The 19959-nt window shown below is 43.6% G+C and overlaps 1 protein-coding gene across 3 annotated transcripts in view; it reads left to right on the plus strand.

The window, feature by feature from the left end:
• Nucleotides 1-3837: 3837 nt before the first annotated feature.
• The window catches only part of LOC144944024 (uncharacterized), a 62398-nt gene continuing 46276 nt past the window's right edge, over nt 3838-19959 (plus strand). For 2 of the 3 annotated variants that reach the window (XM_078872029.1, XM_078872031.1), the window contains exons 1-3: nt 3838-4245; nt 12179-12241; nt 16971-17327. In XM_078872029.1, coding sequence (XP_078728155.1) covers nt 17208-17327 — 120 coding nt within the window. In that variant the 5' untranslated portion in view covers nt 3838-4245; nt 12179-12241; nt 16971-17207. The remainder of the gene's footprint in view (nt 4246-12178; nt 12242-16970; nt 17328-19959) is intronic. The other variant, XM_078872030.1, reaches the window with a different exon arrangement.

The following is a 19959-nucleotide window of genomic DNA, read 5'->3' on the forward strand; positions in this document are numbered from 1 at the left end:
GCCGTATCATAATGCCTCCCCACCATGCTCGTTACCAACTCGCGCTGATCGGCATGGTGAAGTCTTTTTCCACCGACGTGACTTTACCGAAAGAACCAAAGAGTATGGTGAAGTGTGGTCAGACAACGCCGAATGACCAAACACTGGAGTGAACGGAGTGGACATAAATGAGTGCGCTCACAACCTTCTACCAGACTTGATGTATATCCATAATAAATGTTTTTGGTAAGGGCGCGCAAATATAAATGTATTGTTAAACCCGCCACCACCCGACACAACCAATTAGTAAGGTTTTTCACGAAAAAAAACATGCCAATTTGTTACGAGAGCAGCACACCGCTGTGTTGGAGAGTGAACCCACAACCAGAGCTATATCAAACAAGCCAAGAGTGTTAGTTATTAACCACAAAATATTAACTTTATTGACCTAGCTGGTGTTGTCGACTCGTACCTTGAGGCATATTAATTACTGTGAAGTGGGACAAATATTGGAAATTATTACGTGTTATATCACACATTACTCAAGTGTTTTTAAAGTCTGACTAATATTTTGCATTGGTAGCTTTTGTAAATGCGTTTGACATTTCACAATAGCTAATTGGTGTTGAATAACTCTGGCGTAATGGTGAAGCAGCACACTTTACATGCAATCCAGAGTTCGCCTGTTCAATATCTCGGCCTCGGCAGTTGAAACTATGGGCACCTACGACGCGTTTAGCCATGAGGATTAATTGTATTTAAACTGAAACAACGCTAACGCGCCAACAACATATGTATGCGGACCATTTGTGAACCTGATACTGCATGTCTTTTCTCGGGTGCATTATCTGTGAGAGAGAAGTATTTTTGTTAATTAATATTTTTTGTGAATACACTCCTGATCAGGGGATGTGGCTGTTGGTGTCATGGTTATGTTGGGTAGTTCAATCAATGGTGTAAGTTTCTTAAATCCCCTCTGCTTCAGTGCGCCCAGCAGTATAAATGGGTAAACCCACGGTTCGGGATAGGCGATTGACAGCTGGCACGTAGTGGGGTAAAGCGTTGCTTAGGTACTTCCACCTCTTCCAAGATGTCTTGCCGCCACAGTGTGGAAGAGTAGGCCAAAAATCCCTTCCTCCAGAGTGCCTCTAGCGCTTCCTCGAGTTTGAGGCACTTGTATGAACGTAAGTCGACCTTCTTGCGCATTGTACGTGGCCTGAGCAATTAATTTAATGGCTGCACCTTTACTCTTTTGAGGGAACCCCCCTACCCCCCGCAGCTATTTTGGAGAGATGAGAGTTATACAACGAGGCGACAGCAGCAGAAGCGACGTTAGGAAACTCCCCGACGCCAACGCACGGACGTCACGGGCCCACCGGGAGTGACTAATCGCGCTCCACCGCAAAAGGATACGGGACCCAATGTACTCCAGACACCCCCAGCGCGCTTCTCCTGGCGAGCTGATCGTTCCAAAACTCAATGAACGAGAGAGGCCCTCAACTCCCCAAGCAGAAATCAGTGCAATTGTAAAGCGTGAATCACCTCGCGTAATTATTAACGTTACACCGCGCACTCAGTTTCGCCGAAATGATTAACGTCATTCCTTATCAGCAGAAGGTGCGAGAAACGGTGTGCTGCCATTTTAATCAAAGCCCCGAACGAATTCAAAAACAATATCTCTCTCACTTCGAGCCGTGCTAATTTTTTTTAGGACATTTTTTTGTGTCCAGGCCGAACCAAGGTGGCCACGGTTTTGTTCATTTTGCTCCTAGCAAAAAGAACATGTATCCGGCAGCAGCAGCTTTCTTAAAGATTGCCAGATCAGTCAAATGAAACGCTGTGCTCAATTCTGAAAAAATCAGTCTGTATGCCTACACCCTCGAAATTTTTGTCACGGGTGTGGATGTGAACTTTGAGGATCCCCACAGTTGTGTTGTATATTTTGGACGTTTGATTTGTTGCTGTAATTTTTGTATTATTGCTGTAAAATTAGTATTGTTGTAACTTTCCGACTCGCCCCTTACGTGGACATCTGTGAAACAAGAGCTTCGTCATAGGTCATTGGATTCCTCCAGTCTAAATATAAATTCTGATACTTGTTCATTCAGGAATGCCACACTGAGTCACGGAACTCTTTTTTCACAAGGATCCTGCTTACACTGGGTTTTTATTCGAAGACGTTTTCAACCAATTAATGATGAGTGTTTGTACATGCAGGCGGAAACCGAAGCACCCGGAGAAAACTCACACCGCGCAAGGGGGCAACCCTCTATCCCCGTACAGATGTAAACAGATGGCGATGAGTCCAATTGTTGTGCTGGCTTCTCCTTGCGAGCCAGAGTACGGCTCCTCCTTGACGCTCTCCGGGAAGGGAGTCTCACAGCATCTGTGTGTGACCCACCAACCCTCCCTGCTGCCTCCACAGCGCTGGAGTACAGCCATGTGCCACCACCGCCCGGCAAATCGATCTTCGATGTGTTTTTTGGGCTGTGCCGCGCACGTGTTGTTTGGGGGCACAATGTCCGACGTTACGCCCCACGCTCTGAGAGCTTTTTCAGGGACTGAATCTTTTTTGGGAAACTGAAGCTCCCAGCATGCTGTGCAGAACGTCGGTCATCGTGTCGAACAGCATAAAGCGCAGCCCGAGAACACATCGGAGAGAAGAGGGAACCCATTGCTCTCCGCCATCGCACGGTTTTTCATATTTACAATTACAAGACAGCATTGCTTTATTTGATTCATGAATATTGTAATAATATTGACTTACACCCCTCTGTCAATCTACGGCTGAATGAAGGTATCCCCATTGTCAATCATGGGAGTCTAGTTTCGACTTACTTCATCATGCTGGTCAGAATGGGTTGGTGAACCAAGATCAGGCTCAGATGTCACTCACCACTGATTGTTAGCCGTGGCCAGGAATCAAACCCAGGGGTCAAGTTTCACGGCAAAATGTGCTAACCACTGCACCGCTGTGACACCACTCCCTCATTGCACTTTTCGTTTATTCGACATTCTTTCATTCGTTATTACATTTATAATTCGCACACGTTGAACTTATAATAAAAAAAGCTTCAGAGGCACCGGGGAATATGTTAAAGTGTGATTTCAACATCTTTGGATTCTTACAGGATGGCACCGACGCCGATATTCCAGCAGTGCAGTGACAGAGGGAATACGGTTTTTATTTTACTTATTTACCAGGTAAAGCTCACCGAGCTGTATAGCTCTTTTTCAGAAGCGACCTGGCCACAAATGATAGTTCAACGAAGTCGCTTGTCATACGCGGGGATGTTTTTTTTAATCAGCTGCCAAATGCTCTAAATGGATGTTTCTAAACGTGGAGGGGGAAAACCCGGGAGGACCCGCAGACAAATGGACGCGTCCACGGGGAGAACGTGCAAACTCCACGACCTTCCTGCGTACCAGGCGAGGGAGATAATAGCACTCCCAGGCGATCTAATTTGTGCCAGGTGGGAGCGACGTTCGCCACCGTCTCTGGTTCGATAGGCGACGCAGAGGGCCCACTCGAGTGTGGCCAAGTTAACGTGAGCACTGTGCTGTTGTACTTTGACCGTTTGACACACAGTTTTAGCACCCCCGAACCTAAGCTGTGAAGACAGGCAACAAGCGCGTTGCACGCGAAGACAACCTGGCACGTTGGGACATCGCGGGAGAGATCGCGATGATAACAAAGCACTCGTTCATTGGGCCATCGGGTAACCATGTGATAGCCCGCGGCAAGCACGAGCAGCTTGAAATTGCATTTTGCGACCGACAGGCATAACCTGTCCGGCAAGCCGAGTCACAACTTGGCATTCTCGATCCTACCAATCGTGTCCAGCCAAGGGCGGAGTTTTGAACGCGGCTTTTCGTAAAATTACGCCTTTGTGGCTTGCCCTTCCCTCACCTGGGTTCCACCCACTCTGACCGTTGGCACACACAAAAAAAAACCAGTAGCTGGCGACTCGCGTGTGCAAGTTTCTCCTCCACTCAGATTCTCTTGCCAATTCACCATCCCGAGGCAGCCCCTTTTGGGATAAAAAGAGCTCGCTTACCCCACCCGTGCCATCGTCATCGTCGTCGCAGTCATCGGCCTCCTGTCAGACGTGCGGGCAATACTCCACCGGAGGGACGTTGAGTTACAAACGGAAGGACGTTGGGTTACGTTGGAGCGGTCGGAGGCTGGCACCATCGGGCTTGCCACGGTCGGCGAAATGCGGATGCGATAAATTCCTTGGGGCGTGGAAGAATCACGGATACAAAGTAAGTAAGGTTTTAAGGACGGCTACCCGCACGCATTTGTCACAAACTTGTCCACTGGTTTGTTCATCCGTGTCGCGTGTTGTGCCGATCCAAGTAAGCGATGTTATGCTGGTGGGTTACTTGTAATGCGGTGGCGGGTTACCTTTCTTTTTAAACGTAAGTTGAACTTTTTTATAAGCTCTCGTCATCTCCCGTGGAAGTTGTTTATAAAGTATTGTTAAAGCAATGATTTTCCCACGAATGTAACAAATGAAAACGTTGAATGAACTGCGCAATTACAGAAATCACCGTACTCAGAAAATGTCTGGTAATAGTCAAATGTTTTTAAATTCCTTTGACATCATACTCACTCGTATATAACCTGCTAGATCTGTATTGATCCGGTAGACAATGTGTGATGGTATCAGTATAACATGTCTGGATATTTACGTAGTGATTAACATAGTCCAATAATAATCATGTGACTATCCTAAGATGTAGTTTGTGCTTTAACCGACATCGTACGTGTACAGTGTCAAGGGGTACAGAGCAAAATGTGTTTAGTTTTAGAACCACTTGCATACTAACTACACATCATTAACGCAGCATTGTAACAGAACATGTCGCGTTCAGACGTTTTGGGCGATCGGTCTTATTCAGAGCTGAGAGCGCATCGTGGGAATTAACACTTTACACTTTGGTGCTCATAAACTACATATTTTTGTTCTCTATAAAGTTTACCAACGATTAGTTTTTTCGGATTGACTTTTTTGCCGAGTAGACATTGAATAGTAAGCGAATCTTTGTGATTAACGAACTCGCCCAGAATGCACCTGGTCCAGTCCAATATCGAAAGCCAAGCAGGTTTGAGCCTGGATAGCACTTGCATGCTGTGTGGGGCCGTGCTCTGGGGTTGTAGATGGCAATGCAACAATATCAATTGTTGCACTGCACTATGCTCCCCGCGGCCTTTGGTGCTCACCTTCACGAATCCACACTGACGGCTAGCGTGCTGACATGTACGTACAATAGGCAGCAGCTGTGACCTACTTTTCGTTGACAGGATAAAGTCCAAGAAAAAGACCCGAAGGTCTTCTTTCTCATTGTATTTACGTTTCAATTAACTAATTAGCCCTCAACCAGGGCACCCTTTTGCTGTGTAAATTACATTGAAGTCCCCACAATGTGACTCCTTAGTTTATTCCCAAAACCGAGTATCATAAAATCACATCATCAATTATTATGATCTTTCAAATGCTTCTCCATTTAAGGTTGAAAGTGTTTCCGCATTTGCTGTGTCCTTAACACGGGGGGGGGGGGGGGGTTTAAGTGTTGTCAAGATGATCCACTGTGAACCAAACCTTCGTGTAAAGTTGCGTTTTTATCAGGGACTTTACACTATTAAAACAGGCCACGTTGATCAAAGGGTTGCCCAAACCTTGCCAAAACGTTGGCATGGAAATAGCTTCCGTAACGCTAAATTAAAATACCTCCTAAAGACGAATACATTTTGGAAACTTACATAAATCCATGGGTAGGCAAGCTTTTTTATTACTCGTCTTTTTATTTAAATATCTTATTGGGCTAATGCCACCAAGTTGATATGCTTTTAAAAAAAGTGCCACCAGTGGAAATACTGTTGAGGACTTGATTCCTGAAGTTGTTTTTGACACTGAACCATCCATCCAAGTACGTATGTTGAACTTCTTTCGCACCGTACGTAGCCAACCATGCTAATCGAAGGTGCGGGAAAGTAGCCATGACATTGTAAACCATGGTCGCCCAGAGTGGAGGTGGGGGGGGTACTCGAGGAACATTTTCCCTGGATCTCGCACAAAATGGAGACCCCTACGACCGTTCTTGGATTGTTGTTATTGCTAATGAATAAGGGGGTCACCCAGTGGTAATCTGCACCAAGTCTCAAGAAACCTCTGGGCACCTCTGCTGTAATTTATCTGTTTGGTTTCCGAAAGTCAATGTTTGCAGATGTTTATCTACTTCATTGTTACGTACTGTAGTGAAGAGCCATACAGGTTAAATATTGATTGACTAACAATTGGAAACTATTCCAAGCAGGTGTTGGAAGCAGTTTTTTTTCTTGCTTTCAGTATTGCATTTTTTGTGTCATTAATAACAATAGCAGTATATATGTAATACCAGTTTACATAATTTCGAATTTATGTGCATATTTGTGGATTTTTTTGTAAACTGTACTAACTTGTATTTTATGGATATGTTCCTGGTTTTTGGATCAATTCGAGAAATACAAATCTGGTCAATATATTAATATATTAATATCTCCTCTGAACTTTCCTAAAAAGTCCTATTGCAGGACTTCGCGTTGACGATGAAATACTTAAAATACGTTTAAAATAAACGTTTAAACTGCAGTCCTGTCTTGCTGGAAATATAAAAAATGTGTTTTAAAATACGTGAACAATTTTCAATGTAGTGCATACACACTTAAAGCGATCTATATTTTATACATTTCCAAAAGTATGAAAATACAAAATGATTTCTGATATTGGGTCTCAAATCACAAATCCAATATCTGAAAAAATGTAATCCAAAATTAACTACTGGTGTGTGTTTATATCAGTATATATGTATATAAACACACACAAGTATACAAAATAGTAATACTAAATAATGGAAGTAACCCTTGCTCTGCCTAGCCTCGGGATAGAAATTGACCTTTTGCTGTCAGCCCCAGCTAAGCCTTCCGATTAGTGGCCTCGAAGTTCCAGCAAAGATAATGTGGTTTGACAGGTGAATGTTGCCTCTAGCTTGCTATTAATCTCAATATGGGAAGAGTCTTCTCACCCCAGGGGGCCAGCTGTTCGTGTATTGAGGGACATGACGTGCGTTGACAAAAGTTTAAGGACTATTAACTTATTTATTTTCAAAATATGTAACAATTCATGAGTGTGTGTGTGTATTGGTGTGACGTGGATACTGCCATTTCATGGACACTTCCACAGTTCTTTGATAAATCTACAAGGCAATGTTGTGATTAACAGGACTATAAATTGAGGTGGATGGGATTTTTGTAAATTAATTATGGCGCTGCAAGACAGTCAGGAGATGGTATTCCAAAGTGTCACCACCTTCATAAGTGTGGGTTTCCTCCGGGTACTCCAGTTTCCTCCCACATGCCAAAAAAAATGATTTGGCCAAACATCTCAATGCAGAACCCCTCCTGACAACAGAGTCTCTAAACTCAGTGACACTTTCCTGGGGGATAAAATATTATTGGGGATCATTAAGTACATCCAGTAGTGATGCATACAATCGATGAAATTGAATTGTTGTGTGTAAGAATTGATTACATTATATACAATAGATACAAATTATGTGCCGATTTTAGTTACATTTAGATGATTAGAACAAACGAATTTGTATAAAAGAAGATTTGGAAAAACAAACTTTGTAAAGGAGGTGGCAAAACAAGGTTTTAAAATAAAACCGCTGCCTTTAGTACACGTGCCACATGAAGAAGAGCCATTTTCCGAAACGTGACCAAATATATATTTTTATTATATTAAGGCAGTGTTAATGAGTGAGTTACTATTTTTGTTTGTTAATTGTGTTTGTGCACCACTGCCAGAGTGCAGCATCGCTGAATGTCTTCGTGTTTAATGAACTCGTGGGGGTCTGGAGAGGTGGAGGGGGGGAGACTAAAAGTGTTATCAATACCACAGTATTTTCAAAACCCACTTGACGCCATCGATATTGCTTCGGTCAGGCTATAATAGGGCAAAGATTGTCGTGTACCCCTAGGTGAGCAGATAAACCAGAATTGTCTGTACAAAGCTGTATCCATCTCCTGCATTCACGTCCATCTAATGCGCAGCTATAAAATATGTATGGACCACTGTGGCAAGCAATATCCCTCTCACAATGGTTTATAAATACTCTATTTTGCCAGTGGCCATACATTTCTAACCACGCCTCAATAAGGGCGCCAGGAGTCTGGTCTCTGTGGCCCATTAAGCAGTCCACTCTACACACACACAGGTGATGAGCACAATGGCACCAACCTTGCAAATGTAGTGGCTCGGAAAGCTAATGCCCTCACCTGGAAACTGAGTCCGCAGCTTGGGAGTCTAGCATTGAAAAATACCAGAATGCGCGTTGCTAACCCCCCCACCCCCTATAGCCTGAATAGACTGTTGGGGCAAGTGCTGTTCGCAAGCACCGATGAAGGGCCGGTACAGCACACGAGAGGGGTGGGTGGCCAACACCATGCCCGGCCACCTTTGTCTCTCTCGTGGCGATGTTTACACACTGCACCAGGTACTTATTTGAGGCCGAGTCGACCTAGGGGAGGCCCAGGACCAGTTAAGATGACCATCACTGGTGTTGACCGTGAGCCGCAATCAAACCCGGGTTGCCAGGTTCGTAGTGCAGCGTGATAACCACTGCACTACCGCACATTGATAACAACACACACAACCAACCACACAACTATTGGATGAATGTTTGTGTGGTTGATTGACCGGTGGTGTTGGTTGGCTGATCCCTTGGTTGCCTGGAAAGTTGGTTGGTTGGTTTTGTGATTGTCTTGATTGTAGGGTGAATGCTTGATGGTGTGGTCAACTGAATTATGAATTGGCTGGTTGATTTGTATACTTATGCAATTTGGACTTGTATACAAGAACGGTTTAGTGGTGGCACATACTTGTCATCCACCGCTGTGGCGGCGTGGGTTTGTGGATCACACAAATGTTGTTACAACTCCACTCCCGTGGGTGTCGAGGTGCCATACCCTGCCTCGCCAGTAAAAGGCAGTCCAGAAAAGTGGACGAATCGCCATCTGTTTCCATATGTACAGGGATAGTGTCCCCTCGCACGCGTGGGTTTTCTCCCACTTGTATAACAATAAACACTGATTGATTGGCTGAAAGCTTCTTTAAACAATACACCACTGCAGAAAGAAACCCTCCTGCAAAAAGAGCCCCTATCACTCCGTGTGGCCCTCCTGGATTAAATAAGTAATTCAGTAGGTCACACTGCGAGTGAGTCAAACATCTACAGGTTGAGGCATTGGAGTGGTAAGAAAAGCTGGGTCTGATGCGATTTTAAGTAGAGTTTCCGAGAAGCCTGGCAGTGCCCTGTATCCACGGGAATGTAGACGATGTACAGTGCACGGGGGAATGCTGCCGTGGTATAATAGTTTGCACACTGGACTTGCAATCCAGAGGTCGCCGGTTTGATTCGATCTCCAGGTATGGCAGTTGAAACAACCAGGCCAAGTCTCTTAAATCCCCCCACCCTCCCCGCCGTCTCCGTCCACCCAGCAGCATTCGCCGCAGTCGAATAGCAGGAGATGCGTGGTGGGGCAAAGTGGCGTTACTCTTATGCCTTCCAAGATGTCCAGCCAACGTGGCCAAATACCCTCTAGATGGGGCTGTCTGGAGCTCCTTCTCGTGGAGGCCCTTCCGCCAGCAGTGGCACGAGTAAGCAATTGCAGGGCTGCCGCTTTACCTTTACATGAAACGGTAAGTGTAGCCATACCTGGTTCTGTAACTCGGGGGGAGCTGTAAGTGGTACATCTGTAACAATTTGTTCCCTTCAAAATGTCATTATTTTATATAATGGATTCTTTTTTGTTTTATTTTTGTGCTTTGTGCAGCCGATACTTGTGGCAGCAGCAGCGGTCAAATGAACTTAGAGTATTTCAAGAGAAACTCGACACTCATCAATAACACTGTGGCCTTAAAGGAAAACATAATGGGAAAAGTGTCATACTACATAAACAGAGAGTCCGGAGAGACGGAGTATATTATAAGAGTTGGAAAATTTACTTAACACCATGAGGGTCTGATTAGAATTAAATATTTCTAAATGTTCTCACGACCAGTTATTAAATAGGCATATGAATAGTTACCTAAGAGGAGCTATTGAGTAATGGACAACCCCTTTCAATTTTACTACAAAATACACATTTATATATTAAAAGTAATATTAAATGTTGCTGGCACAATGCATTATGGAAAGGTCTGTTCTTGTTCGAACAAACAAGGCACGACTCCCCTGGCAGTGCATTCCTGGGTCCCATTACCTCTGCAATAACAAGGGGTCCCATTACCTCTGCAATAACAAGGACTTTAATTGCCACAAATTTCAAATCCAGAGATGTCTGGGAAATAAAATGTGGCCTAGTGTGCGTTTTTATTATATAATAGAGTTTTTTTTTGGGTTCGATAGCGTAAATATATAAACATGTCGTTAAACCCAACACCACCCAACACAACCAATTAGTAAGGTTTGTCAGGTAAACAGAACATGCCAATTCGTTACTAACGAGTTAGCTGTGTCGGGTAGTGGTGGGTTTAACGACACATATATTTACGCGATCTAACCCAAAAAGACATGTATTATGGATGACATTGAAGTGTATATACATATTTAACTTAGAACAAATTATCATAATAATATTTATTGTCAATCCACTGCTTGCATAAACAACCTCCACGGCTTGTCAGTCCACGGAGGTTGTTCGACCATACTTCACCATGCTGGCCCAGTGCGGGTTGGTGAAGGGACTTTCCCAGGACCGGTTCGGATGTTATTTGGCCCTGAATGTTAACTTTGACTGGGTTTTTAAACTCAAGTTGTGAAGGCGCGCCACCACTACACGTGACCAAATCCACACGATACTTTTTTGCCTGATGGTTCCGTCGGCAGCAATGCGACAGAAACATTGAGCAGTGTCATATTTTGGCCGTTCTGTGCAGGTGTACGCACGTTGAACTTCTTTCGCACCGTACATAGCCAACCGGGGACGGTGGTTGGTGGAATAAGATGGGCCCCCCACGTGGCATTCTACCCCCGGGCCTTCCCGCAGCGTAATTAGCATGGACAGAACATACATGACGTGGGTGTTCCCCTCGACACGAGTTTGATTCTTTAAGTAGCGTGCGTCAGTGCACACCATTGTTCCAAATTACCTGTTAGCCAGCATGTCATAGTACGACAATGTTCACACGGGATCTTTGTCCTTATTTTTGAAGAGTGTGGCAACCGACCCAAAATGTGCTCCGTAATGTATCTACAGCTAAGTGTTTTTTTTTGTAAATATTCTGTGCGTGTAAACATTCTAGAATGTTTGATCATGTTGACGATAATTTGGCTATGTTGTGAGGTACACGTTGATGGTCATGTGTCAGCGGGACATTCAATGCGTTTAATAAAACTTTGAAATGTACCCTGGGGGGAGTTATCAATTGGAACTTGAAGCTTGCTGACGGTGGAGGTGGTTAAAACTGCGGTGCATTATGTTTCGTTATATATCCTCGTCTGTTTACAGCAGAGTAAAATAGTCGCCCCATATCAGTGCCATGTTTCTGTAACTTACGTTGTAATTGTAGCTATGATCAGTCTAAAAATAAAGCTGCACTACAGGGAATCTACTATTTAACATCGATTTTTTTTGTCGATCCATTTGCTCTGATTTCTCTTTATTGCTGTCCATTATTTTAATTGTGTTGCAATTATGGTGACTTCGGGTCACTCTTGCAAATGAGACTCTCTTCCGCTCTCTCCCACCTGATTTAAAACAAAATCAACTTGAAACTTGAACTCTGAATGAATACCTGTGGCTGGGTCATAGGCATATAAAGTATGACATTAACATGCATGAGGTGGTGGTCGGGTGCCAAGTGTAATGTGGGCCCTCTGCAAGATCTGGCTTGTTGCATTTGCTGGTATTTCCAAGCTTGCCCTGCTATGCCTTGGCAACGGGCCAAAGCAAACACGGTTAATAGCGTTATGGATTGCCCCCCGCCGCCCCCGCAAATTTTATGTTGTATAATTAATACATTAAATTAGCTTTTCGATACTGTACAATGCTGCGGGTGCTTAATAAAATACGCTTTGATGAGCGTAGTGCCCAAGCATATCACCTCGACATGTCCAGGGGTGATTAGCGCGCTTTTCCCTCTCGTTGCAGAGGAGCGAGGAGTCCAGACTCTACCGCCCTTGTCACCACTGTGCGGGCGTGCGAACCAGGAAGGTATGCGCTATCGGCTTTGCAGCGATCGTCGTAGATGATGTGACGTTCATTTGAAAAGAGTCGGCTATGCGTGCCAGCATCACATTAAAAAGTTTCCAAAATGTTTCGTTTGAATAGTAGCTGCAAATTACTGAACTGGTACAACCGCACTATTGACTCCTACCGGAAGACCCCATCTGTAAAATCTAGCGTCTTCATAATAGCATTGTCCGATATAAAAAACTAAATTTATCAACACCAAATGTCGAAAATATATTACATATTGGGGACTCTTACAATTTGTACTTTAAACTGTAATGCAACATTTCTATATTTGCGGAATGTATACAATGTTATAAAATGTCCCAGTTTTTACATTTAAAAATAAAGTGGGATGAAAAATCCATCGGGAAATCTCGTAGTGCAGTGCAGCTCGTGTTAGAGAACGGCTCTAAAAAATAATAATGAGAGGACCTCTTAAAAATACTCTCCATTACCTTTTTTCATTACATGGTCGAGGTCCCACTTCCTTGTACATTCTGCTGTGAGATTGTCGCCTGATGATATGATTTGTTATGCTTAGAGGTGCAAATTACCCAAATTAAGTTAACTCTAATTTATCACGGTGCTTTTTTTTCGGACGTTAATCGGTAACCGGGCTGATCCTGTAGACTCCCTTACGCTTGAGAACCTCGATCACCATTGGTGGTCAAAACCTGGACTTGAACTCTGACCTCGGTCAACCACTCTCAAACATCTTTACAAAAACAACTCCATATGCTCAGCAACAACACTACCTTAAAGGCAAAAATATATATGAGCAATATATGGACAAATGGCCCTTCTTCATAGCACGTAAACATTTAAGTGCTCTGAGGAAGGACCATTGCCCGAAATGTGTTGACCAGTCCCTCCAGAAAAACGCGGAGTTTTTTGGTGATTGTTGCGGGCAAAAATCGTTGATTATGCGGCACGTTTTCTTAAAAAATGCGATGGAATATGCGGGATATTTATGCAATTTTATGCGATTAAATTGCGGGAACTTGCAAAAATTGCGGGAACTTGCAAAAACTGCGGTTTGATGAAAAGAGAAAAAAAAGTGATTCCCCCAACCCCCATATTCACTAGGCTACTACTTTAATGTAAAGAGTCATTTCTTATTACTTCCTATGATAAGCAAGCATACTACATCACAGAAAGTGCTGGGAATATTTAAGTTCTCATCTTGTTTTATTTCAGACCTTAACAAACAGATGGCTCAAACTTACAAAACATTGAGTCGAACAAGTTCTGTTGCTTTACAAAATGAATATGCTACAACTTCTGTAAAAATGAATAAATAAAATATTAAAAAATAAAATGTGTGCTTCCTGTTTTACAGAGGTAGCTATGCAAAATAATTTGCCCCCACTGTCATGTAACACACTGGGGAACTGCTTTGCGCGGTCTTTTGCGCTTATGTTTGTTGGCAAATGAGAAAGATTTGCGGGCTTCATCATGGTTTCATTGGCATCGCGGGGTTTGCAGCTTTTCAATGATGTCGCGTAATGAGTGACGTCACTTCATAACGTTCCCATGGCAACAGGGGAAATGGCTGCGCTTGTGTGAAGTAAACGCAACATTTTTCAACTTTCTGCTAAGATATATGTGACTTTTTGCAACGAAAATGCGGGGATTATGAAATCATGCAAGCCCGCATATTTTGCGCGCGGAAATCTGCAATTTATGCGGCGAAAGTGCGGCGTATTTGAAAAAACGCGCCCCCCCGCATAAATATGCGGACTTTGGCTGATTTTGCGTGAAATCTTGCGATCGCATAATCGCGTTTTTCTGGAGGGACTGGTTGACTGAGTTTGTTTAATTGTGCTTGTGCACCACTGTCAATGCATCATCACCGAATATCATAGTGTTAAAGTGGATTTTTAAAAAATAGTTTCGTGTTAAAGTGGATTTTTAAAAAAATAACAAATGTTACTGAACTACATAACGCCCATGTCCCCCTGATAAGCAGAATTCTATGTATAAGGTGGGTGGCTTTGGAGATAACAGTACTTGTCATTGACGTAGTCATCGTGGCAGTCGTAAATACAATTCGTATTTGTAGACGTTGTGCTTAAGTATTTCGTGAACAAGAGCTGAATATATTTAAGAGCTGCTACCAAACAAAAAATAAAACATTCACTCTTCGATTATGAGCTACGTGCGGCTGTTAATTACCGAGCAAATCAATTTAATTAAAGTGCCATTCAATCGCGATTTCAATAGACTGAAATGAGTGTTTTTTTTTGCTTGCTTTTAAAAGTAAGCCTTTGCTGGGAGCTATGGACCCAACAATGGTGAGAGAGGTGATTGTACATAAGCTTTTGTCGGGGTAGCACTACAAAACGCATGATCTTGCTTGGCAGTGCAACGATTTATTTTCAGTTTCTCTCTCACAAAAGCACAGTGTGCTGCTTTACAATCTCTCTGGGCATATAGCATTTCCAGCCACACAACGGCCATCCTTTTGTCATTTATTGCCGGCACTCTACACACACACACGCCGTTTTGCTCAACCGCTCGTTTTATTCTGACCGCAAAAGCGAAGCCGTGTGATCCGTGTCCTTTGCACAAGGAAAATACGGACATCGGAGCGTTGTTTTTTTGTATGTAATTTCACTTAGCTTTAGGAGTACCTGGGGGAATCGTCTGAAACGCACGAGAAGTGCTTCTCTTGCCAGTGGTTGACGCCGCAAGTATTCCGGGGGCAGCAGGTCACATTGCTTCCCGAGCTGGGCCACGCTTTCCGAGCCCCCCTGTCTTTTGTTAATTAAAAAAGCAAATAAATCAACAACTGATTTTGTACGTTGCTCCGTTGTTAATAGGGTAAAAACAAAGTTCTGCAATGATTTTCGTGAAATGAAAAATACCCTTAACATAGCGCGCATGTCTTGAAGTGTAGATATTTATATGCTATTACGTGTACAGAAAAGTATAGATGTTTTATATACGCTTAAGTATTTTTTTTTCTATTTTTTTATGGGGGATGTTCATGAAATCCCACACCCTCCCTCCCTCCCTTCCCACCGTCACCTTCGTCCAACCAGCGGCATCAAGAGGGTGTGTGACCACAGTTGGTGAATCGGCAGGTTTCATGCGGTGGGGGGAAGGGTGGATAGTCCCACCTCTTCCAAGATGTTCAGCCAATGTTGGCTGAACGTTTTGGAAGAGGTTGTTGAATAGTCGGTGGAAAGTCTCGCCCAGAGGGACTCCCTCTAGCGGAGGCCCTCCTGACAGCAGTGGCACGAGCGAAGGATTCCAGCACCGTGCTCTTGTCTGTTTCTTTGAGTGTAGATATATTTAATCTTGATTTGAAGCTTTCGTGACTGCAGGAATCCATACTATTTGGTTCTTTCGGTAAAGTCACGGCTATAAAATAAAATGATTTATTTTAATACAATGATTTATTTTCTTTTATTCCTACGTGACTTTACTGAAAGAACCAAAGAGTATGTAGATATATATTCTTGGGTTTTTTCGGTAAAGTCTCGTAGGTAAAAAATTAAAATTTATAAAAGTAAAATGATTTTTATTTTATTTTTATTTTACTTTTAGTAATTATAATTTAAATTTTTTACCTACATGACTTTACCGAAAAAACCCAAAAATATGAATCCTTGCCGTCACGAAAGCATCAAATCTAGAAATATGTAAATATATATTTTTAGCTGTACACAGCATTGGCTCTAAATCCAATAGTGGTCTCTGACCTAAGGCCAATCGGTTAAATTTGGTTGTGGCCAAATGCTAAATTATTTTGACTTAAAGCTTTCGTGACTGCAGGAATCCATATTCTATGGCTCTCTCGGTAAAGTTACGTAGATAGTTTCGATCGCAACGTCGTAGTTTTTTGTTATTTTTTGTTATTTTCTTTGAACCTATCTACGTGACTTCACCGAAAGACCCATGGAATATGCTAAATTATTTTTTCAACAATTATACCTCGTATGTAAAATAGAAATTAATTGCAGCCCTTTGTCAGTCCACTGCTGGATGATGGCCTCCCCCACACCATATCAGTCGTAGGGATCGTTAGGCCATACTTCACCATGCTGGTCACTGGATGAGAATTACACGTAAATAAATGCTGACAGGCAAGGAAACTTTCGGTTGAATTTCAACGTCCAAGTTTGCTGATAAAATCAATTAACACATTTGCCCATGAAGTAACAGCTTTATTTGTTTTTTACTTTGTCTCATGGTGGAGGGTTATTTTCTAAACATTTACATTATCCCACACAAAAATGAAAGCCTACGTATGAAAAAAAATAAAACATGTTATTTAAGAACACTTAACAATTCTGCACGATGCGTCCGTTGCATATTGTGTACAAACCCAATTAAACAATCGCTTCAATGAAATCATACAGCTCTTTGCGGCGGGGTTGATTTTTAAGCCTGTGTGGCAACTCGTGTGTATTGCTTACTTCGTTTGAGCCGGTTCCAAAGCCGCACATTCTTTAGAGGGAACTGCCTGCTGCCAATTCTCATTTGGTGGTTGTTTTCACAATGTCTGCGTTCTCTTGTTAACCTTTTTACTTTTACCCTTGGAACCTTCGTACTTGTAGCAGAGGCGCTGCGGTTTCTCGTCGAAGCTCTGTGGCTGTCGCAGCTTTTGCGTGACATGCACAGATTAATTGAAAAAAATATATAAATGTCAACATCTCTTTCTCGCCCTTTCTCTTTTTGTCGCCTCTTGGCAAATTGACAGGTGACGAGGGAACGCCGCCTGTGGTTTTCTCTTCAATCTCCAAGGGAGGAATCGAGCGAAGACACGAGGGGGAGGGTGGGGGCTGAACTGGACTGAGAGGGTTGCTGGAGACTGGGTCTTAGGGGTGGAGTGGGTTAGGGGGGGGGCCCCGGAGATTCTGCCGGTGAAGAAGGAAAATAATAAGGTGGGGGGGGGGGATAGTGAAGTGAAGGGTTGTGGTGGCGGAAGTGGCCATAAATGGCAGGGTCGATGGACTGGGGAGGACAAACTACAGGCCGTGGCGGTTGCGGTAACAGTCGCGTGCAGGTGACAACTCACCTGCCCTCGCCATCCACCTACAGCGACCAGTCGGAACCTGTGAGTAGTCCTCCGTATTTACTGATGACAACTTTTATGTGCAAGGGGTGTTTACCAACCTGTTTTGTATATTAATTATGGTTTCTTTTTATGGTGTGGTGGGAAGGGCAAAGAAACTGAGCATGTACCAACGATCGCAAACATTCTTAGTTATACGGGTTCTTCCCATGGTAAAACCAAAAAAAACACGATTTAATTGGTATTGGCCAGAGAATAAGAAAATTGGAAAAAAATATCTGTAAATGTCTCAATTGGGATTTACACATAGCAGCATTGCTTCCTACTGCGAAAAACTTGGCAGGAGACTTGAGACTCGGGTGAGGCTTTCATTGGCAAAACAAGCGTATTAATTTAATAATGCAAGTTGCACAAATACAGGACATGGATGTTACAAGATCGCTGTGCTGCAAGCATTTCGGTGGCTGGGGCTGGTGGAGTTTGTGCACGTGATAGAGATACTACATGGATCACTGGAATAGTTGAGATTCATCAGGCTGTTGAAAATTGGCCAATTGCCCGGCAAAAGTTCAAGCGTGCAGCCTTGAAATTGCTCGTGCATACCACTGCTGGTGGAAGGGCCTCCATGAGAGAGATCTTTTAGACACCTGCTCTAGAGGGTATTTGGCCTACTCTTCCACGCTGGCCAGACGTCTTGTTAAGAGGTGGGAGTACCGACACCTTCCTCTGGATGCTATGCAGCCTTATTCACATTTTTTGTAAAAAAATCAACACAATATAGGATTGTCCCCACCTATCTGCATTCCAGAAACTATGCGACGCTCTGCAAATGTGTATGTACATGCCATTCATTCAATGCGACGTCGACAAAAGAATATGGATCTTTTATGAAATCAATCACACAGCAGTTAGGCAAGATATTTTTTTTTCATCATGTTATGGCATGTCTCACGTCAGTTCATGGTATGTGTCCTTTAAACCCTAACCTGATGCCTGCAGGGTGAACTTACTGTGCATTATTATGCAAGATGATAAGGTGGCAAAGTGGGTCGGAGCACTGAGCTATGAATCTGGCCAATGATGTGAGTGTGAGGGCTACCAGTTTATAGCAGATGGCATATTCTGGCTGTCCGCAGAAATAAAGAAAAATTCTGGGTCAATGTGGGAATTGAACCGTTGAGTCTGCGTGATCTGGCTCTGCGACAGGCGCAATAATTGGCGCAGTTACCCTGCCGCCCGCTTGTTTGTTGACTCTGTCGTCTTCAGTGCTAACGGAGTCGTTAGGCCTCGTTGCGTCAGCGTACAGCACGATTGTTTTTTATGAAGCAACCGTGTAATTTTGGCTGATTACAACGTTTCGGCGTTCCCACGTTTCCCTAAGATTGCACCGAGAACGGCCAGCCCAATGATCTGCCGCTTTCCTGGAGCGAGGTGCAGCACCCGGTTGGGTGGGGGGGTGTGTAGCCAGCGGCCTGTCCCTCTCCCTCCCCTCGTCGTAACGAGGGGGACTGGATAGACAAAAACAATAATAATGAGTAGATACTCTGCTTTCATGTTCTGTCCTCCTGAGAAGTAGAGCGAGAGTTTGTGAAACAGCAACGCTTTGTTTCAAAGTGTTTATTTTTAAGAGCATTCACCTATCGGCAGTCATGACCAGACGCACCCTAATGACCCCCCCACGTCACACAGCTCAGTCCCTCAGCACGGGGTGGGGGGGGAGATGCACGCCAAGGCCAATAACCCCCGTCGCCAGGTTCCCCTGACGACGGATGTGAAAAACTCGCCCACGCTCAAGATTGAGCGAAGGCTCTCGTAAAAAAAGAAATGGGTGAGGAGGGATGGGGCACGGTGGGGTTAGATTATTGCCGTGTAAGTGCGTACATTGTGTGCCCACGTCAGCCGGCTTGAGTGCTTTTAATTTTCCGCAAGAAGCCCTCGATGTTTTTCGGCGGAGGGATGTCTGTTGTTTTTTTATGTTGCGTCGTTATTCGAACCATATGCCGCTTTTTTATTTATCGAATCTAGCTTGGCGTTTGTAGCAAAATAAATTGTGTTTTGTGCGCCGATTTTACTCCTTCTACGAAATGTGTTGCAATCTGTGCGCTGCTCGAGCCCTATGCAATTAAAGTGATATAACACCCGCGTACCGCTTGCCGGCATTTGCGAGCAATTTTGGGGGTAAGTGAAAAGTCGAGGCAGCCCTGGGTAAAAGCGTGGCTCTGAAGGCTATTGTGTAATCGTGTAAATATGGAAATGTTTCCAATCTTTCAAATGTCCCCATAAAAAAAGTGGCAAAGCATGTTTATCTTTTCGTAAAAGATGCCCGCTTATGTGAGAGACTGTCCACAGAATTGGCCGAGAAACCACTCGATAACAACAAAACTCGCCTTGACATTCCACAGCCTCCTTCACACATTGAACACAGGACACTGTCTGTATCTGGGGACCATCTCCAAAACAACAGCCAGATTTGTTTAGGCTTTTTTGTCTTTCACTTCTTTCATGTTCTTCTTATCAAATATTTGTTATGACTTATGAAATAAAGCCATGATGCAATGTTTATTATTTACCAGAATCCGTAATTATAGTAACAATGCAAAGCCATTTGTAATTCCACTACTCGATGAAGGGCGCACCCCATGCTTGTTTGGTAGTAGGGGGTTGTTCCACCATA

Source organism: Lampetra fluviatilis, chromosome 33 (genome assembly GCF_964198595.1).
Source record: "Lampetra fluviatilis chromosome 33, kcLamFluv1.1, whole genome shotgun sequence".
NCBI lineage: Eukaryota > Metazoa > Chordata > Hyperoartia > Petromyzontiformes > Petromyzontidae > Lampetra > Lampetra fluviatilis.